Consider the following 27050-nt stretch of genomic DNA (forward strand, 5'->3'; position numbering starts at 1 on the left):
TCTTCCAAAGGCGCTATTTGCCTTGGCGAGTCTGTTGTCTATCTCGTTGTCGATCCTTGCATCTGATTAAATGGTGCAGCCGAGATAGGTAAACTGGTTGACCGTATTGAGTTTTGTGTGCCCGATGGAGATGTGGGGAGGCTGGTAGTCATGGTGGGGAGCTGGCTGATGGAGGACCTCCATTTTCTTCAGGCTGACTTCCAGGCCAAACATTTTGGCAGTTTCCGCAAAACAGGACGTCAATTTACTCAATGGAAATCCACCTCCCACATTTCTGATACTCACAACAGGTTGTATTTCTTTACATCAAAATTCTGCCTCCCAAATGTACTTAAATCTCAGTAGTGTACTTTTAAATCATTCAATTATTTGTTGTGGCACTACAATAACTACATATAGTTCTACATGGCCACTTCATACTTTGTTTACCTCTCATTTTTGCTTCCTCATCACCACCTTTCCCCCATATCCATTTGTTTTTTTTGAACGCACTGTAAGACAACATTTCTAAAACATAAAATATTTCCACTATTCCCACATCTAAAATTTCCTTAACCCCAAATGTCCCCCCCCCCCTCTCTGAATTGCCCCTTGTCTCTTGCCGGGCAACCACAACTCCCCTCTCCATTTGGATTGCGAACCCGCTCGCGTGTCAACTGATTTCGCAGTGACTGTTATTCTCTCCCACCCAACCCCCTCCAGAAAAGACTTTTATCTTCACATATAACAAAGCTCACCCTCTTAATTCCCCCCTTACTTCCTTTCTTCCCTTTTCTTCCCCTCCTTAGTTCTTACTGATGCATTATTTTTATTCTTTATATGTAGTTTGTTGTCGTTCTTTGTTCTTATTACATCTCTTCATCTCTCTTTCTGTCTTGCAGGCATTCTGCAAATTCTCGTGTTTTCTCTGGATCCGAGAACAGTCTTGTTTTGCTGCCCCAGGATAACTATTTTAAGTACCGTTGGATATCTTAACATAAATTTATAGCCTTTCTTCCATAGGATCGATTTTGCTGCATTAAACTCCTTCCTCTTCTTTAGGAGCTCAAAACTTATGTCTGGGTAGAAAATTTTTTTTGACCTTTGTATTCCAGTGGCTTTTTGTCTTCTCTCATTTTATTCATTGCTTTGACCTTTGTATTCCAGTGGCTTTTTGTCTTCTCTCATTTTTTTCATTGCCTTCTCCAATTTTCTTTTGTCGTAGATCTCAGGAATTTTATTAGAATGGATCTTGGTTTTTGTTGTGGCTGTGGTTTTGGGGCTAATGTTCTGTGTGCCCTTTCTATTTCCATTCCTTCCTGCATTTCTGGCATTCCCAGGACCTTGGGGATCCATTCTTTTATAAATTATTTCATATCTTTGCCTTCTTCATCTTCCTTAAGGCCCAATATCTTTATATTGTTTCACCTATCATAGTTTTCCATTATATCCATCTTCTGAGCTAACAACTCCTGTGTTTCTTTAACTTTTTTATCAGTTTCTTCCAAGTTTCTTTTTAAGTCGTTCACTTCCATTTCTATGGCTGTTTCTCATTCTTCCACCTTGTCTAATCTTTTCCCTATTTCTGTTATGACCAGCTCTATTCTACTCACTTTTTCTTCTGTACTTTTCATTTTTCTTTTTGTTTCACTAAATTCTCGTGTCAGCCATTCTTTTAATGCTTCCATATATTCTTGAAATTTTTTTTTATCTATGTACTGTCCATTCACTTTATCTTCTATTTCTCTGTGCAGAGCTTGATGTTCTCCTTCTTCTTCTGTGTCTGCTCTAGGGTTTGTGTCTTCTACTTCTCTTCCTTGTATCTGTGTCTCTGATGACTTTCTTGTTGGGCTGCTTGTCTCAGTTTGTGGGGTATTTTTTTTATGGTGTCTTGATGTTGGTCCTCTTCTGGGCTGGTTATCTGTTATGTCTCTGGGTTCCTTTTTTCTTTCTCACCCCTTCTGTTCCCATTATTTTCTGTATCTTCCAGCTGGGTTGCCCTGCTGTCGGGTCTTTCTCAGCTGTTCGTGCTGTAGAGTTCCACTCCACAGCTGGTCCCCCCTCCCGTCTTAACTGTCTGTGTTGTCTTTGTCGTGCGCATCGTGCATGCGCGATGGCGCACCTCTGTTTGGCTCCGTGAGCCATCTTTGCAGTCCTGCGTTCGATGGGTCGCGACCCTGCAGGGTATCCAGTGACCTCAGGGAGTGGGCTCCTCTTTCCACGGCGGGTCCCTGCTTCTTCGTACAGGTAAGGCCTTCACCTTTCTCTTCTGGCGTCTTTCTTTCTTCTTTTCTTGGCGTTATTTTTGGCTTTTCTTTCTTTGGTGCCATTTTCTCCAAACCTTTATTTTTTATTTGTTGTGATTTGTGTGTCTGGCGCTTTGTTTTTTCCTCACTTTTTTCCTTCTTTTCTGGAGAGGGCTGGTATTCTCCTACCGGCCTCTACTCCATCACGTGACTCCCTCCCGTCTAAGAGCCTTTTCAATGTCCCTATTGCACTAGCCTCCACCACTACCACTGGCAATGCATTCCATACACCCACTACTCTCTGTGTATATTTTAAAAAAAAACTTATCCCTAACGTCTACCCAAAATGTTCCTCCCGTCAGCTTGTATGGATGTCCTCTGGTGTTTGCTACTTTTGCCCCAGGAAAGAAAGGTGCTGTCTATTCATCTTATCTATGCCTCTTATAATCTTATAGACCTCTAACTCACCTCTCATCCTTTGCTTCAAAGAGAAATCTTGCTTCATAAAACGCATTCTCCAATCCAGGCATCACTTCTGCACTCTCTTCGTAGCTTCCACATCCTTCCTGTCGTGAGGCAACCGTAACTGAATGCAATATTCTAAGTGTGATCTAACCAGAGCTTTATAGAGCCAGCAACATTACCTCTCAACACTTGAACTCAATCTCTGACTAATGAAGGCCAGCATACAATAAGCCGCTTTAACTACCCTATCAAACTGCATGGCAACCTTGAGAGATCTATGGATTTAGACATCCACACTGTTAAGAATCCTGCCAAAAACTTCAAGGCAGAGTACATGGTTAAACCTTCCAAAATGCATCAGGTGAGATGCTGCAGACTTGAGGATGTCTAATGATATGACTTTTAAAAAGGCTGCAAGGTTAAGCCAGGGACATGCAGGCAAATGAGCCCAATGTCACTTGTGGACAAGTTACTTGAGGGTATTCTGAGAGAGAGAATCAACTTGCATTTGGAAGGTCAAAAGCTGTTACAGGGTGATTGGATACTTTTTGCCTCAGAAATCAGTGCTAGGTCCATTTTGTTTGTCATTTATATTAACAGCCTGGATGTCAATGTAGTTGGCATGGTTGAAAACTTTGTGGATGACAGTAGTATTCAGATCAACTAGGGAAGTGGGCCAAGGAATGGCAGATGGAAGTTAACTTGGACAGTGCAAGGTGTTGCTCTTTAGTTGGTTAAACCAGGGAGGGATTCGTACAGTGAAAGATAGGGCCCTGGGGAGTGTTGTGGAACAAAGAGCCTTGGGGGTTTGCATGAGGGACTCGCTTTTCCTTCCCTTTCTCTTGCTATAAGGGGTGCCAGGCAATACAATAACAACTCTTTGTCTTATGGCAAACTAAAGGAAATGTGGTAAAATACTACATTTTCTGTTTTACTACATAACAATAAAAGAATCTTGAACTGCAGCTGAAAGATAAAAAGGAAACGGTTCCATTATTGTCACGTAGTCCTACATTTAGAATGTAACAAAAAAATTTTTGACTTTTGGTCTACCAAAAGGCAGACAGAGAGTCACCAATTTGTCCAGAGGCCCTCACAGAAACCTATAGCACCAAGTGTTCCTAAGCAGTCTCCCCTCCAAGTACTGACCAGGCCTGAGCTTGCTTAGCTTCTGAGATCAAACAATCTCAGGCTTTTAGGTTCCAGGTAAACAGGGTGGTGAAGATGGCATTTGGCATGCTTGACTTTATTGATCAGGGCAAGGAGTACAGTGGCAGAGAGGTCATGATGCAACTGTACAGGATATTGGTGAGATCACACTTGGTGTATTGTGCATAGTTATAGGAATTATATCATTAATCTTGAAAAGGTACAGAAAAGATTCATGATAATGTTGCCAGGACTGGTGAGCTTGAATTATAAGGAGAAGCTGGATGAGCTAGAACTTTTCTCCCTGAAACATATGAAGCTAAGGGATGTTTATCAAATCATGACGGGCAAAGATAAGGTAAATAGTTGTCTTTTTTTTCCCCAGAATAGGGAAATCTGAAATTAGAGGTCATAGATTTAAGGTAAAGGGGAGAAAGTTTAAAAGAAACCTGAGAGGCATCTTTACACAGAGGGTGTTGGGTATTGTTAGGTCTGCTTTGTTCATGAATGAGTGAGACAAACACCAGGCTGAGTCGAAATCAGGGTTCTTTGTTCTTTATTACCGGATTGTAACACTTGCGACTAACAAAGTTAGTCGGAGAATGCATTCTGCCGTTATCAGCAAAATGGTGATTTTTTATACCCTTGGATACATGCTTAGAACATCATCATATCATTACTTGTCCAATGACTAAAACTGTTGCTATCCTTTCCCTGCTAGCTTCCTGCCTCTCAATCCATCAATGTCTCTCTTATCTTGTAAGTACAAGGATGCATTTACATCTTGTTACAGCCCTGTACATTCCCATCTCATGATGTTTTACCTAACAGGAGTACAAGGACACCTCCCCTTCTTGTTACTGCCCTGTACAGGGTAACTCCCTACACATTCCCATCTCATGATGTTTTACCTTACAGTATGTGGAGAAATCTAATGCATGTTGAAAAAATTAGTTTGATCCTTACAACATTTTGGTTGCCTCCATCCCACCTGGCTATTATGCGAGCATTTGTGCATGGCTTACAAGCATTTTACTTTTCACTTCCCATGACCTAAAGTTGTTCATTTTCAAGGATTAAAATTACCCTTATTGTTTCTGCAAGGTGAATTTGGCATGGATATTTTGTGTCTTATGGGAATACCTCAGAAAATCTGAATTAGTAACTGCATTAGGACTTGATGTCAAGCAAAAATTGTCAAGAGCAGCTCAGCTCTTGTTCAATGTCATTCAATAATTACACATCATTTAATTAATTTTCAATATGTAATTGTGTGGCACACTCATAATAATTACAGTTGTATAATTAAAAAAATAATGAGCATGAAAATCTGGTTAATGCCTAATTCCTATGTCACTGTGAATTACAATATTTCACCAATTTCAATTGCACACAGGTATTTGCAACCACTAAACAATGGGATTATTTTTTACAGGGAAGAAGAAGTTGAAGGTCGATTATGAGTTCATGTTTAACTTCAATTCAAACAAACGTATAATACCAGTGTTCATGTGACACCACAGAATAGGCCAATTGGTGACATTACTCATTTGCAGAAATAAAATAATTATGGGTTGTTTGTTGGGTGGGCAAACTACATTTTATTCTGAACAATACTGAAAGGATTAAAAAATTAAGTGTAAAGGAAAAACTGAAGCGAGTGCATAATTTGCTTTTGTTTAAGCTTTCCATCGCTGTAATAGGAATAATTTTTAAAAGGGTAAAAAATTGACTATGCTTTTCAAATTCTTGCCTCCTTTACAGCTTTGTGGTAGCTTTGAAGAGACAATTGTAACATTCATTTAAAATGAAGCAAAACAATTTCTGCATATATGATTTTTACATGATGCCTGATAAATGCCTGATGAACAAGTCACTGAGTGGAATCACTGTTGATCTATTCTAGATTATGTGTTTACAAGAAGTTCAGAATAACCACTATGGAATGCAACTGAAACCAATAATGGAATCATTAGGTAAGTTATTGTTATGGTGGTACACTCCACAGGCCTTAACTTGCATTCTTCTTTGCATAAATCTAAGTGCACAAAATAAAGTCTTAAGATTTGATTTGCTTTTAAATGTTGCTTGATTGAAGAAATTTATGCATCCCATAATCCTTGCAATTTGGAATCGTCCCAGAGATCTTTCACTAAGCCCTCTCCTTTATCAAATTTAAAAAAATAGGTTTGTTTTAGGAAATCATTCTCATAAATTCTACGAATTGTCAAAATTAAATAGATTAAATTGAACTTTTCCTGTCTCAAGTTCAATTTCATTACTCTGAAATCTATTCTAACAAATTTTAAAAGATGTGCCAATTGTTATGATGGAAACATGTTTCTATTTATCGTACAGGTTATCATTGTGAGTACAAAATGCGGACAGGAAACAAGAGAGATGGCTGTGCCATATGTTTCAAACGCTCAAAGTTTTCACTCGTCTCTGTTAGCCCAGTGGAGTTTTATCGCCCTATGATCCAGATACTGGACAGAGACAATGTTGGACTTGTTGTGCTACTACAACCAACACTTTCTCAATCTGCTGCTCGACTATGCGTGGCAAATACTCATCTCTTGTACAATCCACGTCGAGGGGACATCAAGCTGGCTCAGCTTGCAATTCTCCTGGCTGAAATTAACAAACTGGCATCTGATGGGAAAGGTGGTCACTGGCCAATTATTCTGTGTGGAGACTTCAACTCTGTTCCTGATTCCCCATTGTACAACTTTATTAGGAATGGGAAACTTATTTACGATGGACTTCCAATTGGAAAGGTACAACTTATAACTAATTGAAAATACTTTTTTTTAAAAAGGTTTGATAGTGGGGTATCCTTTCCAGAAACTAGAACAGCAAATGCACACAAACTATATTAATAACTTGTAAATCGAAAGATACATTCCACAAAGGAGAATGTAACCTTGTGATAACAAAAATCACTTTTCAAATTAAAAAAAAGACTTGTTTTTTTTATTGTCATGTGACTAGTCAATCGTGGTCACAGCCCTTCTGATGCTAAAGTGACTAATTGGAAGGATAAGTCACATGATGATAACCAATTAGATTGGAAGCAAGGAATTATAACTTTTGCTTTTTTTTATATAGTTTGACTTCGCTGACATTATTGCAACTATTTACACTAGTTTCCAGTAAAAGCAGGATTTGGAGGATAATTAGTCAATAATTACTTTTCATATAATATATTGTCTATGAGAAAACTAATGGGGTATTTAACTGGAAGTAGACCTAAAAACAAAAGGGAGATTACAAATTTTGTTAAATGGTTGGACTTTGAAGAGGATCTAGTTGAAAGGATTTTTAAGAACTAGGGAATTTCTAGGCAATTCATTCATAGACATAACTGGTATCAATTATGATCCTCTTTGAAACGTATCAGTTTGGACCAGATTTTTGATTTCTCAAAGCAAGTGTGCTGTGTTACTTTTCATAACATGCTATCATTGATAGGTGTCAGGTCAGGAGCAAAGTCACAGGGGCCAGAGAGCTTTGATGAAGCCACTTTGGCCACCTAGTCTTGGAATTTCGACAGAGTGCCAATATGAAACCTTGAAAGATACAGGTATGATTTCTGTGTTCTTGCCAAAGGGCCACTTAAAAAGTATGGCACGGAACCTGTTTTCAGTATATCTATTAACGGTAGAATTCCTGTTTCAAAATGCTGATAGATCAAAATTTTTGTTCAATTTAAAGAAAATCCTGTACATGATCTGGACAATTCAAATGAGCTAAAGGATTCAACAAGTGAGAAGAATTATCCCATGGATCAATTGTGAGTTAATTTTTTTGTTGAGGATTCAGTAATATGGCAAATATTAGTTCAAAGCTCAAACTTGTTTTGTTCCCTTCTTTATAGACATTGTTTTAACAAGAAAAGATTCTTTGCTAGTAAAGTGTGAAGATAGTTATTGCTTTCTTTAAAGGAGGGATAGGCTTGTACACAGCCTGAAAGCAGCTATATGTATCCTCAAGATCAGGAATAGCTGCCTCATTGTTATAACTTGAAACATGAAAGTCAGACTGGGAATTTTGAAGTTAGGGTTATGGGACCAAGTTACACATTTCCTGGAAAATTAAAAGTTGTATGTGTCCTCAGGCAATATTTAATAGAGAAAACTTGAGGGCCAGCTGTGGTTTTGAAATTCAGATTGAGGAAGACTTGAATAGATGGATGGCCTTGCCTATCACTCTGGTAGTCAGGGTCATTTGTGTTAAAATGAACGCATTGCTGAGACTTCAATACCTCTTTCGGACTTTGCCTGTGGCAAAACCTACACTCGCATCTGAGAAGATTTCTTTGGAATTGTAAGGTAGCCAGGGTCTCCATGGAGAAATTAACATGGGACTATTGGGCAGCTCAGTCAAGGTATATCACTTCTTTCTTTGAGGGGGGAAAGGTGTACCATCCTGGGCACAAATTGATCTGCACATGATGGGCAAGAAAGTAGCAGGGGATGTTTATTTATAAATGGAATACTAAATTGTTATCTGGCAAAAGGGACTGCCTCATACTAATGTCATCATTATTTGGAATAAAATTAATCAGTGTATAGGAGTAAAAGTGGGATTGTCTCCCAAAAACACCCCTTACTCTGAATAGGTTAATCGCTTTGGCAGTAGAGAACAAGATCCTAGACACCTTGTGCCAGAAAGTGATCAGGTGTATCAAGGACTGTTATGAGCAGGGACAACTAATAAATATGCTGTTCCTCTGCTACCTTCAGATAAGATCTTTCTTGATGGACAGATTAGGTCCATCGATGACCTTACCACGATATACAGTGTCATGGAGACCATGATTTGAAAGGTGAACACAAAAATTTATTTTAGCAATGTATTTCCTGCTCCAAACGGCATCCAAAACCAGGCCTCAATGAATTGAGGCAAAGGTGAGAGTCGGATTTAGGAATAGCAATTAATGAGTAGTTCTGGTCAGACCTGTGTCAAATTAGCATGACAGCAATTATAAATGCAATGCTGGTACAATATAATTTCCTTCACTGGTTATATTTAACACCACAGAAATTGAACAAGGCTAAGCCAGAATATTCAGACCAATGCTTTAGGTGTGGCATAACAGTAAGAACCTTTGTACATGTGATCTGAACATATGAGGCCCTTTTGGGTAGATCTGGACCAATTCCTGGAAAGAATTATAGGTAAAGAGTTCCCACAGAATCCCAAGTTGTTCCTGCTGGGGAACAAGCTGGACTTAAGAATTATGATGAAGCTGTTCCAATTTCAAGTACAATTCATAATGATCGCATTGGCAGTGGGCAGGAAGTGCATAGCGGTTACCTGGAAATCTGACGCCCATCTAGACATTGCACGTCGGAACATGGAAATGCAAAACTGCGTTCCCTTGGAGAAAATTAAAAAATTACGTTCCCTGAAATTTGGCAACCATATTTAAATTACCATATTTTCACTCGTATAACACGCACACGCATATAACGAGCAGAAAATCATAAATTGTGTAAGAAATATATTTATATAACATGCAGAAAAATCATAAGTTGTATAAAATTATTTTTGAATAACACACACACACACATATATATAATGCGTGAGTGTCGTATTCTAAATTCCAACTGCAAAAGCATGGGGTGGGGTACCTAGTTTGTAAAATATGCATATAACGTGCACTATATGAGTAAAAATACAGTACATTAGAGCTCAAGTATAGTGTGGGTCTATGTGCCTCCACCCCTATTCCACCTATCTACCCTTCCATTGGTGGGGGACTAAGGAGGTTGTTCCATCATACCACAATCAACAGCTTTGGCGCTGGCTGCTGAGATATGGCGAATCCTCAAACCTTATTTATCAGTTAATTTCTTTTCCATTTTCTCCTTTGTTCCTGTTAGGTTGGGTGTGGTGTACGAATGTGGATGTCCAATATTGTCTTGATGTGTGTCTGACTCTAAATGGATTAGTATGTATAGAAAGAGCCCCAGAGCTAAGAAGCTACTTAAAAAAAATAAGGGGCAGGGACGATTCCAATGCTGATTCCCTTACCTATGTTGTAGACAACCTGTATGTGGAGGGTTGGAGGGAGGGGGATAGGGAAATGGCAGTTGATTTTGTACATGGCTATAATTATATTTGTAAATATTTGAATATGGAAACTTTGAGTTGAAATATTTTTTTAAATCCAAAAGTGTTGATGGAGAAGTAAGCAATTAAAGTAATTAAAGCAATTTAAAGCAACTTTTGTAAAACAGTGGGTAAGGGTATCGAAGTAGTATACCACCTATGTGACCTAAATTCCTACACCTTGTACATTATTTAGTGTGTTTATACTGGATGACTTAAAAGTACAGTACACAACATCTAATCAATTTGGTAATTAATTGGTTGCTATGATTAGGATTGTTTTGCTTGCAGGAGCAAACTATTTACACTAATGTTCTTTTAAAAAAAATAAATCCAAATGCCAATGCCCATCATGCGATATAGGGTTAATTCTAAAATGGTTTGTTTTCTTCATTAAAAGTTCTTGCCTTTTGGGGCATGGAATCTATTAATTGTCAATGAGTATTAGTTTCAAATGAAGTGTAGCATGTCACAACACTAAGGCTTTGTGATAGCAACCATTAATTTGTAGAAATACATTTTTGTATGTATTTGGAACATAAGAAATAAGAGCAGGAGTTGGCCATCCAGCCCATCGAGCCTGCTCTGCCATTCAATAAGATCATAGCTCATCTGATCATTGACTCAACTCCACCTACCTGCCTTTTCCCCATATCCCTTAATTCCTTTTTTTTTATCTAAAAATATACAATTGAACCTTAACTATGTTTAATGAAGTAGCCTCAACTGCTTCCTTGGGCAGAGAATTCCACAGATTCACTACTCTCTGGGAAAAACAGTTTTTCCTCATCTCTGCCTTACATCTACTCCTCTGAATTTTGAAGCTGTGTCCCCCTAGTTCTGGTCTCACCTATCAGTGAAAACAATTTTCCTGCCTCGATCTATCATAATTTTGTATGTTTCTATAAGCTCTTTCATTCTTCTGAATTTGAGTGAGTATAATCCCAGGTGATTTAGTCTCTCCTCGTAGGTCAACCACTTCATCTCTGGGATCAACCTGGTGAACCTCCTCTGGACTGACTCCAAAGCCAGTATATTTTGCCTCAAGTATGGAGACCAGAAATGCACACAGTCCCCCCAAATGTGGCCTCACCAATACCTTGTAGAGTTGCAGCATGACCTCCCTGCTCTTGAATTCAATTCCTCTAGCGATGAAGGCCAACATTCCATTTGCTTCCTCAATAACCTGTTGTAGTGGCAACCCAAGTCCTTCTGCAAGACAGCATGCTACAGTCTTTCACCATTTAAATAATAATTTGCTCTTCTATTTTTCCTACCAAAGTGGATGACCTCACATTGACTAGCATTGTACTCCATCTGCCAAACCTTTGACCACTCACCTAACTTAACTAAATCCTTCTGTAGCCTCTCCACATCCTCTGTAGTATTTTCTTTTCCATTCAATTTAGTATCATTCACAAACTTGGCTACTCTACACGCTGTCCTCTCTTCCAAATGTAAATGGTAAACAACTGTGGGCCCAGCACTGACCACTGTGGCACCCCACTTACCACTGTCTGCTAATAAGAAAAACACCCATTTATCCTGACTCTCTGCCTCTGTCAGTTAACCAATCCTCAATCCATGCCAATGTACTTTCCTTGACTCCATTCATCTGTATCTTATTGCTAAATCTCTTTTGCGGCATGTTACAAGCCCAAAGGACCCCAAAACCCAGCAGCAATAGGTATTCATCATGACAAATGGTTACCTAAACAAAAGTTGCTTTTAATTACCTTTAAACATGAAAACAGGATCACACTTTAACTTATCACTATTAACTAACCTAACTTAGCCCCCTTCTAATTATAAGCGCACATGTATGTAATGTTCAGAAAAGTTCTTTGATTAACAGTCCAATCTCCAAATTCACTGGTTGCAGGCAATTCTTACACTGTGCACAGAATTTAACATTTATGAAGTTCACCAGGCTTTGTTGCTTGAAAGGTAAATGGTTACCGCTCAGAAAGGTTCTTGTCGGTTTTCAGAGAGAGATTTGTTGTTCCTGGACACAAACTGATCCTTTTTAATCAGTCATGTCTGTGTTCTTGCCCAAGAAACTTGCCCCAATCAGGGTTTTCCACATGATAACCTCTTTCTTTCAGGTCACCATAGAGTTCCTTTTTCGTTTCTCTTATTTCAAGTGAACATTAGGCAGCCAGTCCTCTCCTCTTGTATGGACCACAAGGGCTTTGACCAGGCTGAACTTAGCACTCACAACCCGTCTTCCAAATGGGATTTTTCACAAACTTGCCAGCTTGTCCTGTTCCAGTCCCAGTTGCTGCTAACTCTATCACTGCAGAACTGATCTCTGTGTGCCCCCCCCCTCTCTCTCTCTCTCTCTCTCTCTCTCTCTCTGAGAGAAAACCTGTTTGACCTCTCTGCTTGCAAAACCACATGACCCCCTTAGAACAGCACATTCTCTTCCAGAACTTCTGAACTACTCCTCCAATCTCTTTCACCTGTTGCTTTTCAAAACAACAATCCATTAGTGAAATCTCTTGGGCATGCCCCAAAGTTTTTGCAAAGGCCCGCCAGGAGATGCCCTGACTGGCTTGAGCAGAGCTCCAGTATTTTAAATGAAATCTGTTTTAAAATGTTTGTATGTGACCTACACTAAAAAACTTACCCCAATTTATCTCCCCAAAACATATCTATATTTTAGGGTAGTTTTAGGGAAGACCAAGGAGGGGCCTAAAGTTGAGGTTCTGGATTGGAGAAGAGCAAATTTCGAAGGAATAAGAAGGGATTTGGGGAGTATTGAGTGGGACAGGATATTTTCAGGTAAGGATGTAAATGAAAAATGGAGGATATTCAAAACAGAAATTTTGAGGGTACAGAGTAGAAATGTCCCAGTGAGGATCAAAGGAAAGGCTGGAAGTCATAGGGAGAGGTTTTTGAGGAATATTGGAAATTTGGTTAGGAGAAAAAGGGAAGTGTACAAGAGGTATAAAGAGCAGGGAGCTGAGAATTTGAAGGAGGACTACAAGGAGTGTAGAAGGAATCTTAAGAAAGAAATTAGAAAGGCCAAAAAAAGGCACGAAGAGCCTTTGGCAGACAGAGTAAAAATAAATCCAAAGGGTTTCTATAGGTACATTAAAAGTAAAAGATTAGTGAGGGATAAAATTGGACCTCTTGTAGATAACGAGGATAGGCTGAGTGAGAAGTCAGTGGAAATGGGGGAAATTTTGAATGATTTCTTTGCCTCGGTATTCACTAGGGAAAAAAAATTGAACCAGTTGAAGTAAAGAAAAATAATGGGGAGGTTATGAAGCATATAAGGATAACCGAGGAGGTAGTGATGGCTGTGTTGAAAAAGATAAAGGTAGATAAATCTCCGGGACCGGACAAAATATTCCCAAGGACACTCAGGGAGGCTTGTGGACAGATAGTGGGGTCATTAACAGATATATTTAGGATGTCACTGGCCACGGGGGTAGTGGCATAGGATTGGAGGGTGGCGCATGTGGTTCCGCTGTTTAGGAAAGGGTCCAAATGTAAACCTGGGAATTATAGGCCCGTGAGTCTGACGTCTGTGGTGGGCAAGTTGATGGAAAGTGTTCTGAGAGATGGTATTTACAAATATTTGGAGGTACAGGGATTGATAGGGAGTAATCAGCATGGTTTTGTCAGGGGTAGATCATGCTTGACAAACCTGATTTGAGTTTTTCAAGGGGGTTACAAAAAAGGTTGATGAAGGGAAAGCTGTGGATGTTGTCTATTTAGACTTTAGTAAAAGCTTTTTGGCCACCGTGACAGAGGTGCACCAAAGAAGAGGTACAAGGACTGCCACATTGACCACCGCCAGTGGGGTGATATCGCCTCAAACCGTGCATCTTGGCGCCTCACAGTTCGGCGGGCAGCAACCTCCTTTGAAGAAGACCGCAGAGCCCACCTCACTGACAAAAGACAAAGGAGGAAAAACCCAACACCCAACCCCAACCAACCAATTTTCCCCTGCAAACGTGTCTGCCTGTCCCGCATCGGACTTGTCAGCCACAAACGAGCCTGCAGCTGATGTGGACATTTACCCCTCCATAAATCTTTGTCCACGAAGCCAAGCCAAAGAAGATATAAAGCTTTTGCCAAAGTTCCCCACAGGAGGTTAGGAAAAAAGGTGGAGGTATTAGGTATAAATAAGGAGGTAGTGAAATGGATTCAGCAATGGTTGGATGGGAGGTGTCAGAGAGTAGTGGTAGAATATTGTTTGTTAAATTGGAGGCTGGTGACTAGTGGAGTTCCTCAGGGATCGGTCCTGGGTCCACTATTGTTTGTTATATATATTAACGATCTGGAGGAAGGGGTGGAGAATTGGATAAGCAAGTTTGCGGATGATACAAAGATTGGTGGTGGTGTGGACAGTGAGGAAGATTAAGTAAAGGTGATTTAGAAAGGCTGGAGGTGTGGGCTGAGAAATCGCTGATGGAATTTAATACAGATAAGTGTGAGGTGTTACATTTTGGAAAGGCAAATCTAAATAGGTCATATGCATTAAATGGTAGGCTATTGAGATGTGCAGAGCAACAAAGAGATTTAGGAGTGATGGTAAATAGTACCCTCAAGGCTGATACTCAGGTAGATGGTGTGGTGAAGAAGGCATTTGGAATGTTGGCCTTCATAAATCGGAGTATTGAATTCAAGAGTAGGGAGGTTATGATAAAATTGTACAAGGCATTGGTGAGGCCAGATTTGGAGTACTGTGTACATTTTTGGTCAGCAAATTATAGGAAAGGTATAAACAAAATAGAGAGAGTGCAGAGAAGGTTCACGAGAATGTTGACAGGATTTCAAGGTTTGAGTTACAGGGAAAGGTTGTGCAGACTGGGGCTTTTTTCTCTGGAGCGTAGAAGATTGAAGGGGGAACTTGATAGAGGTGTTTAAGATTTTAAAAGGGACAGAGTAAATGTGGATAGGCTTTTTCAATTAAGAGTGGGGGAGATTCAAACTAGAGGGCATGGTTTAAGATTGAAGGGGGAAAATTATAAGGGGAACATGAGGGGAAATTTCTTTACACAGAGGGTGGTAGGGATGTGGAATGAGCTTTCGTTAGATGTGGTCGAGGTGGGATCATTGGTTACATTTAAGGAAAGACTGGATCGTTACATGGAGAGGAGAGGACTGGTGGGGTATGGACTGGGTGCTGGTCAGTGGGACTAGGAGGGTGGGGATTTGTTACGGCATGGACTAGTAGGGCCGAACTGGCCTGTTCTGTGCTGTAAGTGGTTATATGGTTAAATACAAACACAAACACAGGCACCTTATCAAATGCCTTCTGGAAATCCAAATATACAGCATCAACCTGTTTCCCTCTATCTACTGCACCCATTATATCCTCAAAAAACTCCAGTAAGTTTGTCAAACAAGATATGCCCTTTCTGAATCCATGCTACGTCTGTCTGATGGAACCCCTTTGTTCTAAATGCCTCGCAATTTCATCCTTAATGACAGCTTCAAGCATTTTCCCGACTACAGACATTAAGCCGATAGTTACCCATCTTCTGCCTACATCCCTTTTTAAGAAGTGATGAAACATTTGCTGTCTTCCAGTCTACTGGGACCTGCCCAAAATCCAGAGGATTTTGGTAAATGACTACCAATGCATCAACTATACCTCTCACCTATGATCTAATCAGATTTATTGCAAATCATGAGAGAAATTATGGGATAGAGGTTGGATCATCAACCTTTGATAATGTTTGTTAAAATTGGGCAATGACAAAATCAAATTCATTGTTGATTTCTACTTACTGAGCCATTAATTTCAGTGCAGACTCAATCAGCTAAATAAGTACTTGGTTAAATTAAAAAAAATGTTCTTCTCCCTTGTTCTGTGACTCGAGGTACTTCATGAGTAATAAGTTTGAAATTTGTCTGGTATCCTTTGAGTCTATTCTCGTCTGTAAATGTATTACTTTCAAATCTGACTTGACTAAATTAATATTAAATTAAACAAGGTGACATACATGTACTCTAAACATTAATATAACAATGTACAGCAACTGCAAATAAAGGTCAATTAAAAAATGAATTATTGTTTTTTAGGACTTCTGCTATTCAGCACAAATTTAAGCTGCTTTCTGTGTATTCGCATTATCTTCCTGAAACTAATAAATATGAGGTCACCACTTGTCATTCCAAAACTGCCATCACTGTGGATTATATATTTTATTCAACGGCAAAGAATGATGCTACAGAGTCAGGTAATGAAAAAAAAAATTTTTTTAAATTTAGGATTATTTGTTCAAATATTTATCAAGATTTTAAATTAAAGTGGGAAAATGGTTTTGTTTTAAATGAATCTTTATTGCAGATATCTAGTACAAGAAGGCCTCACATTAACCATAAGATGTAGAAGCAGGTCAGGCCATTCAGCCTGCCATTCAAGTCATGGCTGATATATTTTCATTTCATCATTATTCTGTTGCATTCTCCCCATAACTGAAAACACCCGTACTGATTAAAAACCTACTGATCTTAATATACCCAATGATTGGGCTTACACAGCTGACTAGCAACAGAATCCACAGATTCACAATTCTCTGGTGAAGAAATTTCTCCTCCTCTCTCTTTTAAAGGAACCTCCTTTTGTTTGAACTGTGCTCTTTGGTCCAAGATTCTCCCACTTTTGGACGCATCTTCTCCATGCCCTTTCTATTCACCTCTTTCAACATTCAGGTTTCAATGTCCTTCTAAACTCTAGCAAGTACAAGGCCCAGAGCAATCAAATGTTAACCCTCTCATCTCCAGGATTATTCTCATAAAACTCTGGATCTTCTCCAATGCCAGCACATTCTTTTTTCAAATATGTGGCCCAAAACTGCTCACAATACACCAAATATGGATGACCAATGTTTGATAAAGATTCAGCATTGCATCCTTGCTTTTATATTTCCAATCCTCTTGAAATGAATGCTAACATTACATTTGCCTTCCTTACTGTTGACTCAACATCGGGCTCCCAGATCCCTTTGGACTCCTGCTTTCTGTAATCTATCTGTCACATTTTTGCCGGTCCCTCTAAAGAGGGACTGCTTCCTTAACACGACCTGCCTCTCCACCTAGCTTCACATCATTTGAAAATTTGGCCGTGAAGCCATCAATTCCATCATCCAAATAATTTACATATAATATGAAAAGTAGCAGGAACACTGACAGTCAGCCAATCTTTATCCATGCTGGTACCTTTCCTGTAATACCATAGTCTCCTATCTTATTCAGCACTTGTCAAAGGACTTCTGAAAATCCAAGCAAATATCCACTGATTCTCCTTTGTCTATCCTGCTTGTTACATCCTCAAAGAACTGTGACAGATTTGTCAGGCAAGATCTACCCTCAAGATAGACTTCAGCCTATTTTACCTTGTGCTTTCAAGTACCCTGAAATCTCTTCCTATATAATGGACTCTATAATCTTGCCAACCACTAAAGTCAGGTTAACCGTCGTATAATTTTGCCTCCCTCCTCCTTAAAGAGTGGTGTCACTGCGAGACTTGCAGAGTTTCTCCAGTACTTTTGTGTATTGGAGCAACATTTGCAATTTTCTTGTCCTGGAACCATTACTGAATCTAGCAATTCTTTTAGACCAGTATTAATATAGTCACAATCATTTCAGCAACTTCTTTCCAAATTCTGGGATCTGGACCATGTAAATTATCCACCTTCTGCCTCCCATAGTAATATTCCTACACTCACTTATGCCTGACTCTCAAACTAGTGGTTTCTTCCATAGTGAAGACTGATGCAAAATATCTTTTCAATTTATCTACCGTTTCTTTGTTCCCCATTACCACTTCTGTAATGTCATTTTCCAGTGGTCTGATGTACACTCTTCCTCTCTTTTACTCTTTGCATAGCTCTAAAAACTTACGGTGTCATTTTATTATTTGCTAGCTTACATTCATACTTCACCTTCTTTCCTTTTTTTTTGTTGACTTCTGTTGATTTTTTTTAAAGCTACCCAATCCTCTGGCGTCCCACTAATTTTTTTTCCATATGGTACCATATGTTCCATATGGTTTTCTTTTTATGCTGTCTTTGACTTGCCTTGCCGAACACTCCCTTTAGAATACTGTTGCTGCTCTGGCATTAATCAATCTTGTGCCTTCAGAATGACTTCCCAAAAAGGGAATTCATCTATCCTGTGCCTTCAGAATGACTTCCCAAAACTTCTGCCATTGCTGTTCTACTGTCTTCTCTGCTAGGGTTCTGTTCCAATCAACTTTGGCTACCTCCTTTCTCATGTGTCTGTAGTTACCTTTCCTTGACTGTAATCTTCCTTCAGGCCATGTTATGCCCACATTTTCGTATCTGCCAATTTCTAACTGTCCTTTAAACTCATCAACTTTGTTTCATAAATTGTGTGTATTTTTACATTTGTCTCCATTTCCTGAGATTAAATTCATAACCTTTTCTAAACTTTGTCACATTTTTGTTATATTCTGGAGACTTCAATATTGCCTGAGCTCTCCTTCCCTTTAGCTTTATCTTCCTTGCCAAGGTAAACTTGGAAAACTATAAACCTATATCAGCAACACCAATCCTCATTAATGGTGATTTTGAGGAGCCCAGAATTAATAATTAGTCTTATGCCCTCAAAAATATTGCCTACCCCCAGCTCCCAATGATCATCTTTCAAAAGGTTTAATCCTAGGAGCACCTGCCAGATTCCACCAGCGTTGAGGGCTCAAAACTAACTCCCAGCACTCACTGGACATGTAAAATACATTTAAATTAAATGGATCCAGTCTACAAAACATGTTCTAATATCTGGCTGGTTCCATTAGGCAAGTGCTAGATCTACAAATTATTCTCTACAACTAAAAAGCATAATATTGTTGACATCCAAAGTGAAATATTAACAAACTTTGGAATGTGCTTGAGCTAAAAAGAGAATAAGAACCTCACAATTACTACTTTAGCATAGTCAGAAGTTAGCATATGGTTAATGCAATGCTGTTACAGTGGTAGCGATCGGATCTGGGGTTCAAATCCCGCACTGTCTCTAACTGTGTGGGTTTTACCCAGGGGCTCTAGTTTCCTCGCACCATTGGAAAATACCTGGGGTTGTAGGTTATTTGGGTGTTAATGGGCAGCATGGGCTTGTGGGCCGAAAAGACCTGTCACTGTGTTGTATATCAAAATTTAAATTAAAAAAAAAATTTAAAGTGACAATGACTGACACACCAGGCAAGTTCACATGATGACTGAATGCTGTGATCTGCTCTCAGAACATGAATTAGCTTTCACAACTCGTCTGTCCAGCAGACTGATCGATCAAGGAAGTCAGATGCTCTGACAAAAATGGAAGTTTGCAAATGGAACAGATGGCAAAATGATACACGACTAAAAATGGTGCATAATTAAACAAAAAAAAACTATGAATAATTGTGCACTGGGAGGATTTTGTTTTCATACTTTGTTCCAAACTTTTTATAATCTTTGATATTAACTTGCTTACCTTGTTAATGAAGATAACACCTTTTTCTTTCTGTAGGAGAGGATGGCCGCTTGGAGCTTCTTGGGAAACTTGCACTACTTACAGAACAAGACCTTTGGACTGTAAATAGATTACCCAATGAAAACAATTCTTCAGATCATCTGCCTTTATTAGCTAAATTTAGACACAAACTTTAATATTAAGTTAACAGTAATTTCTTTGCTCTATTTGGTATTTGATCAAAAAAATCTTTATTTTATGGAGTACAACAATTTTGTTTAATATTTGGGGCTTTTATAAAATTCTAAAAGACTTTAAACATGTCCAAAAAAAAAATAAAGTTTTTTATACCTTTAATTATAATCTTGTACAAATATTTCCAACTGTTGTTAGTCCAAATATATAACCACAAATACTAGGAGATGTTTTACATTGTGTTCAAAATCAGACAAATTCAAATAATGGCAAGAGATTTCAGGAATCCTTTTGTGTTGGAATCCAGCAAAAGTAAAGATTTACTCATTTGAAGTTTAGGTCGTGATAAAATAAGTCACAGCAACTTCAATTTACCATGCAGAAGCAGTTGGTAAGAGTTCAGCAGTTAAAAGATGGTAACATCTTAACAGAAGTTGGGATGGGAAGCTTAGAAACAACTTAGGAGAAAAGTAAAAGTATTGAAAGGAGGAACAAAAACATTAAATGTGACAGAGGATGTGACAAAGCTGGACAAGATGGTACAGGAATTAGAATGACTTTTTACATGATGTGCAACTTCATTCTCTCATCATCCACCTGCCATTTTAGCAGCAGCAATTTCCCATCCAGCTTTCATTTTGTCTTCCAGACATTAAATGGGAAATTAAGTGTTTTTAAATCTCCTGAAATGGTAATATTGATGATGTTACTCTTGGTGTGGCATGTTAAAACTATCTACAAAACTTTTTAATTTATCTGTGCTGCCCAATTTACACCCATTTGACCTCCACCCCCGGAACATTTTGAATGGAGGGAGGGAACCAAAGTCTCTGGGGAAAACAAGGGGCGAATGTACAAACTCCTTAAAGATAGCATGGGATTTGAACCCCTGTTCTGATCACTGGTGCTGTAAAGGCATTGTGCTAACCTCTACACCATCTGTGCTTTCCTCAAACTTTTAAACCGTTGTCCTGGGGATTCTACAGCTCTACCAAACAATATGGTAACAGCTCAAGAAAACACTTGTGGAAATTTAGGGAGAAAAAGGATGGAAGTGGAGGGACATGCAAAAAAAAAAAGCAAAATCATTGGTAGGATTTCACTTTTTTTTTAAACTTTATTTATTCGTTCAAAATACAGATAATAAGTAACATATGTAACAATAAACAAAGCATGAACGTTATATTTTATATATATTAAAAAAAAGAAAGAAAAGCCCCCCTCTTTCAGCCAACTCTCCAAAGGAGAGCCATAAAGAAAAAAGAAAAAAAATAAAGAAAAGTAAAGCATACTTATTAAAATCTAGTCAATATAAATCAAAATGTAAATATTCTGAATATAACAACCACCTATTAATAAAAAAAACTAGTTATCCGTGAAATATATGTAATTTTTTTCCATTATTAAACAATATTTCATCTCATTATGCCAAAAGTCTCAAATTTAATCATTTCAGGTAAAATCGTATCTCTACCGAACACGTTTTACCAAAGATCGAACTTGATAAAAATACGCTTATGCTTAATCGGATTGTTTAAACCCCGAACATTAAAAGTAGCAAACTTCAACTTTGACATATCCACTAATATTAGTAAAAACTAATAATATCAATATATAAAGACTCCGATCAATGTAAATTGGCCCTCCAATAGGAAAAAAAGAAACCACAAATTAAGGTCTAAATAAAATGAAAATAGAAAAAAGATAAAAAGAAACCCACCCCCCCAAAAAAAAACTACCAAAAGGTAGTAATCCCTAAACAAAAGTTGGGTGTGGATCACCCACCAGTGTGGATCACCCACAAGTAGAACATAGAGCAAATTTCTCCCTCCCCAGCCAAACAAAGAATAACAAGAAGATATCATAATGACATAAAAAGAAAATAAAAATAAAAAAGTTCTTCTATTCATCCAAGAAATTCCAGACTCGGCGACCCCATTTCAAGGAAATGGACTCTTCACATTCCCATTTCTCCCATTTCTGCCATTTCTTCCATTTCCAGAACAACCAGATTTTTCTTTAGGAGACAATGGTGGGCTACGTCTTTGTCCTCTTGCATCTGGCAACGAGTCAGCAAAACTCATTGCTTCACACTCATTCTCAAAAAAACGAGATTGATAGTCTCCACAAAACACCTTCAACACTACCGGATAGCGAAAAGTAGACTTATAACCTTTACGCCACAAAACTTCTTTAACTGACGCCGACGCTGAATAACCTCTTGACTCAAATCAGGATAGAAAAAAATCTCTACTATTCTGAATCATTAACAGAGCTTGTCGTTGTCTCGCGTTTTGCACTGCTAAATGAAGTATCATTTCTCTGTCCAAATAATTCAAACATTGAATTATCATGGGTCTCGGTGGTTGACCAGGCTTCTTCTTAAGGCTCTATGAGCTCTTTCCAATACCAGACCTCCAGAGAAATATTCCTGCCCCAGTATTTGTGGAATCCATTCGGTAAAAAACCCAAAAAGGATCTTGTTCTTCCATATCTTCTGGCAAACCAACAATCTTCACATTATTCCTTCTACTTTGATTCTCCAAATGATCTACTTTCCCCTCTAACTCCCTCTCACGTTCTTGCAATTCTTTAACGGATTCTTCCACCTCCAACACTTTTTCTGTATTAGAAGCCACTTGTTGACATTTCAAAAAAGCAGCCTGAAATTGTTTAAAATCCTCACAAGATGCTTCCACACGTATTTTAAATGTATCCAGTTCCAAACTGAGCCTCTGAGACATTTCATTCAGCATAGGCTGAATGATAAGGCTTAGCTGTTTACACTGTAATTCAGAAAAGCCCAGCCCTGCTTTCTCTTGCGTAGTGGCAGAACCAGGTAACTGCAGCTCCTGCTGCATCTCAACAACAGGCAGTTTAACAGTTTTACTGCGGGTCTGGACTCCCAGCAACGGCACCCCGACTTCCTCAGGGGGCCAACGCTGTTCTCCCCTGCAACCCGTTGTTGCTTCAAAAACTCACAAAAAATACCAAAATATTCAGATTGAAGTATATCCTGGGGTATTTCAAGCAATGGAGTAGTCTTCTTGCGTGCCCCCTCTGTTAAAGTCAGCAGGCTGCCAGAATTAGGATCCACATCGGGGGCATACGCACCTTCCTCCTGAGAATGGGTAATTCCAGCGATGTCCTGGTGAGTAGTAGTCACTTTTTCAGCTCCCACAGGCAATCTCTGTGGTTTAGGCTTGAAAGAAAGCAAACCTGAAGTTGTAGCAGACTGTTTAGGCTCTAAATCTTCAACACTCTGAAAATGTAATTTCTTCTGTAATTGAGGTTTACTCTTTTTACCATTAATAGCCATAACAATTCCTTGATACTTTAAACTAAGTTTTAAAAAATTTAAACCTGAAAACAAAGAGTTAAAAACGGGTTCTTAAAAGTCTGGCCAGAGAGGTCAAGATTACACGTCTCGACTCTACGCCATTTTGCCATGCCCCCCCGGTTTTCACATATTTTATTGTGAATGGAACATGAATATCAGTTGCAAGAACAGCCTTCAATATCCTTCACTAATTTCCACTGAACTAAGGGGATAAACAAAAGCTAACTACATTATGAATTTAGACATTCATGCTTGAGCAGCTGAGCATGAGGTGTTTTTGCTTAAAATCATCCCACAAAAAATTTCAGTACAGAAAGGATTCAACAACAAATAGAATTAAAGCACTTACATAATTCAGCTAGTCTTTTAATTGCCTGCTGCATTTGTGACTACAATGGCATTTCACTGAATTTTGTAGTATGGTTTGGTGAGTTCTGAGATCATGAAAATTTAATCTGCACTTGCCACTGTTTGCTAATGTTCAGGGTTTGGATTTCAAAAGTAATGCTCACCCAACAGATTGAAACAAAAATTAAAAATGGTGACGCACATGCGTGGATGCCATATTTCCATCAGGGGAATTGCATTCTGTTAACATTCTGACCCTAATCCAAGGTTTTGAGATCAATGTATATAGTGTCTCAACTGCAACTCTGACTCCACTAAAATCCTGTTCAAATCAACTATCATCTGTAGAAGGAATTGCTATAGTTGGAGTGGTGGTAGGATTGTGGTAAAGGCTGCAGCCCTGGTGTACTACTTGTGAGTAGGCAAAGCATCTTTCATTCTCCAGAGGTTGCTCACCTGATTTGTATAATTTCACATCACTCTGGCCCTGTGCATGATCTGGATAACTCCCCATCACCAGTTTCTGTTCCGGATTACTCTGCTACACTCTGACCCCATGCACATCCACTACGAATCCGGTCTGGATAACTCCACATCGCTCTGATCCCATGCGCATTCACTACAGATCAGGACTGGATAACTCCACATCACTCTGACTTTGTGCACATCCATTACCGATCCCAGTCTGGATAACTCAGCGTCACTTTGCCCCTCTGCACATCCTCACCAGATGTTTTGTTCTTTTCAACATACTTAATAGATGTATTACATACTTAATAGATGTATTAATTACTTAATGTAAATGCATTTTATGACTTCTTTCACAACCAAGCTTTAATGTTATAAAAAAAACTTTGAATGCTTTTCATCAAATAAATTATTCTTTACAAGTATTCTAGTATAGAAATGTAACATGAATATTGATCAAAGTTTCAAATTCTTGAGTATTTGTATTCCTTTAACACTGGAAATCTGAATCTTTTGCTACCTTTGAAGAAACACACAAGCAATGTATATTTTCTAAAATAATGTGACTGCATTGTATATTTGATAATTTTCTTGTTAAGTTAGTTGATTGTGTTTCATACCACAGTATTAGCAAACTGAATTTATTTTTAATTTTTCAGTGACTACTCAGGAAAATGCTTGTGGAAATTAAAGTAAATGAAATTTCCCTGTCTTTGTTACTTTATAAATAGTCCTGGCCATTAAAATAGAATTATAATTGTCTATTTTTTTCTGCAGCATGAGCTAAAATGTATGACAGTTTACATTTATCAGAGGATGTTCAGAATCATTAATGACTTTCTATTGTTTAACAGCCCTGAAATCTCAAGGCACAGGGGCTATTTACACGTTAAGATAATGGCAATTTTGTTTGGTGGCTTGTGCAAATTTTAAAAATCAGCATTGGAGCAAGGTAATTAAACTGTTGGAAAGTTTGAACTTCTATAGATATCAATCTAACTAAATTTGATCTTATTAGCTCAGTATGAAATTAGCCACCAGGAAATATTTTCAAGGAAAAGCCATCCTGCTTCCACTGGGAAATTAAAAATCTGAATAGGCAACAATGTAAAAGTTATCATGTTGTGCCGTGTGAGCTCTCTTGTATTCTCAAAAACAAAAACAGAATATTTTATTGTGTCCAAATTCAAGAACAACAAAGATTCAAGTGATTATAAATATTACTAAGGGCTCATGCACAGATATAAAAATAATTCAAAAGATGGTTGAAGTTTTGACCAATATGTCAATGTGAGGAGTTCTGTCTTAATTGTATGGATCTCATAGAGATTGCCCACAGTTTTAAACACCGGTTTTAGAAAGGAGGCAGTTTAGTTTTACCAGGTTAAATTGTGCAGACTAGGGGCAGAAACATTCCTTGTGTTACCTTGGGGTTTCGGTGGTTCTGGGATCATCTAGTTACTTGGAATGATTGGGTCTTCAGCCAGATGATTCATGGAAGCCATTTTCTCTGGTCGTGGAATCCAGACAAGGATTGTAACCTCAAAACGAGGAAGGCTTTTCAAGTGAAATCTTGCTTCACAAAAATAGTTGAAAAACTGTATAATATACAATTCATCCAAAATGGATGGACATGTTTGTTACATTTTAAAGACTGAATATTTGACTTGTTTAAGGATAAAATCACAAAAGTAGAGCTAAGTTGCAGATTGGGGTCCAAACACATAAAATCCAACTCCTGTTCCTATTCTCTTCTCCAACTTCAAAAACACTGTTGTAATACCAGTTAGTTTATTACATTTTTAGTGGCTTTCTATTGGCCAAGTTAAATTCAGTTTTATACTGTCCTTGTTACTTTGTTGAAACTGGCATAGGACAGCCAAGTATATATAATGTGAATCCTCTAGATCACACATGTCAAACTCTGGCCCGCGGGCCAAATTTGGCCCGCGATATAATTATATTTGGCCCGCAAGATCATTTCAAAAATGTATTAGAGGTGGCCCGCCCTGCAGCGAGAGCCGATGCTGTTTTTTGGTCATGTCACCCCCACCATCCTCCCCCTTCATTGCACATCCTTCCCCATTGTAACACGAGAAATTGTAACACGAGAAGTCTGTCGATGTCATCAGCCGGCAAGCCAGTTGGAAGGCTCCCTGCACAACCAGTCACTTCTCCCACCTGTCAAGCGGTGCGGCGGATGGGCGAGCGCCTGTGATTTCCTGTCGGCGCAACGGGCATGGCAGGCTGCGCACGGCCCCCGGGCAGCGCGAGCCCCGCACGACTGGCACTGGACGGTCCTTCCACAGCGCGAGCGCACTTCTCCCGGTCGCCACGGCCTTCAGCGCTTGCACCCGCGCGGACCCCAGGGACGGCTGGTTCGGCCCTGCACGTGAAGAGAGAGATGGTGGCTGTCCGCAAAGGCTGATCGGCAGCGCGCTGGGCCTGAGTGGGTGGGTAAGCAGGGGTGGGCAGAGGGTGTAGGTGAGGAGTAATGGGCAGGGGAAGTTATGGTGGTGCGAGGGGCAGTTAGAGGGAGGGATGAGTAGAAGGAGGGGTGGATAGGGAAGAGGTAAAAGGGGAGGGGCAGGGCGAGTAGGGGAGGGGTGATTAGAGGGTGAGAGATGGGTAGTGGGAGGAACAGGTTGAGGGGAGAGGCAGTAGAGGGGCGTGTATAGGATGGGGTGGGTAGAGGCAGAGCGAGTGGAGTGAGGGGTGAGTAGAGGTTGGGTAAAGGACTGGTCAGGTAGAGGGATGGTGGGTCGAGGGTGAATAGAGGCCTAGAGCCTGAGGAGTGAGCAGGAAATGCTGAGTCCTGATGCAGGCCAAAATGGACACAGCCTGTGAATGCTGACTACATCTCCACAGGGACCAAATATGTTTCCCTCAGGTCAAGCAAAGGGTGAGCTTGAGCTACCTACTCCTGACCTGTAACATTATCCTCCTAAAGTTATATCCTAAAGTTTAACATTACATATGTTGAAAGAAGAGAAAACATGCAGATGTTGTTGAAAATTTTCAATAAATGTTTAGTTTGGCCCTCGACTTAGTCCAAGTTTTTAATTTTGGCCCTCCATGAATTTGAGTTTGACACCCCTGCTCTAGATGGAATATGCTTACAAGTATCCCCTGCTTTTCAAAAGTTTGCCTTGTGCCATTTCACTTCTACAAAAGACCTATAATGGTACGTGCTTTGGCTAACCAAAATGAATTCGAAGAGGATTTTCACTTTTTATGAAAAAAGGTGAAAAGCAAAAAGAGCATTCAACATTTGTTTTACAGCGAGCTGTTATCGAGGCAGCATGAAC

At 39.1% G+C, this 27050-nt stretch overlaps 1 protein-coding gene across 4 annotated transcripts in view; it reads left to right on the forward strand.

Moving 5' to 3' along the window:
- angel2 (angel homolog 2 (Drosophila)) overlaps positions 1 to 24447 on the forward strand; it is a 50473-nt gene extending 26026 nt beyond the window's left edge. For 2 of the 4 annotated variants that reach the window (XM_069931323.1, XM_069931321.1), the window contains 7 exons: positions 5746 to 5815; positions 6198 to 6616; positions 7311 to 7422; positions 7554 to 7632; positions 12622 to 12740; positions 15999 to 16156; positions 19449 to 24447. In XM_069931323.1, the coding sequence (XP_069787424.1) occupies positions 5746 to 5815; positions 6198 to 6616; positions 7311 to 7422; positions 7554 to 7632; positions 12622 to 12740; positions 15999 to 16156; positions 19449 to 19517 (1026 nt within the window). In that variant the 3' untranslated portion in view covers positions 19518 to 24447. Of the gene's footprint in view, positions 1 to 5745; positions 5816 to 6197; positions 6617 to 7310; positions 7423 to 7553; positions 7633 to 8584; positions 8668 to 12621; positions 12741 to 15998; positions 16157 to 19448 lie in introns of those variants that run through there. The other 2 variants (XR_011355713.1, XM_069931322.1) reach the window with 2 other exon arrangements.
- The last annotated feature ends 2603 nt before the right edge of the window (positions 24448 to 27050 follow it).

The sequence above is a fragment of the Narcine bancroftii genome, chromosome 4 (assembly GCF_036971445.1).
Source record: "Narcine bancroftii isolate sNarBan1 chromosome 4, sNarBan1.hap1, whole genome shotgun sequence".
NCBI lineage: Eukaryota > Metazoa > Chordata > Chondrichthyes > Torpediniformes > Narcinidae > Narcine > Narcine bancroftii.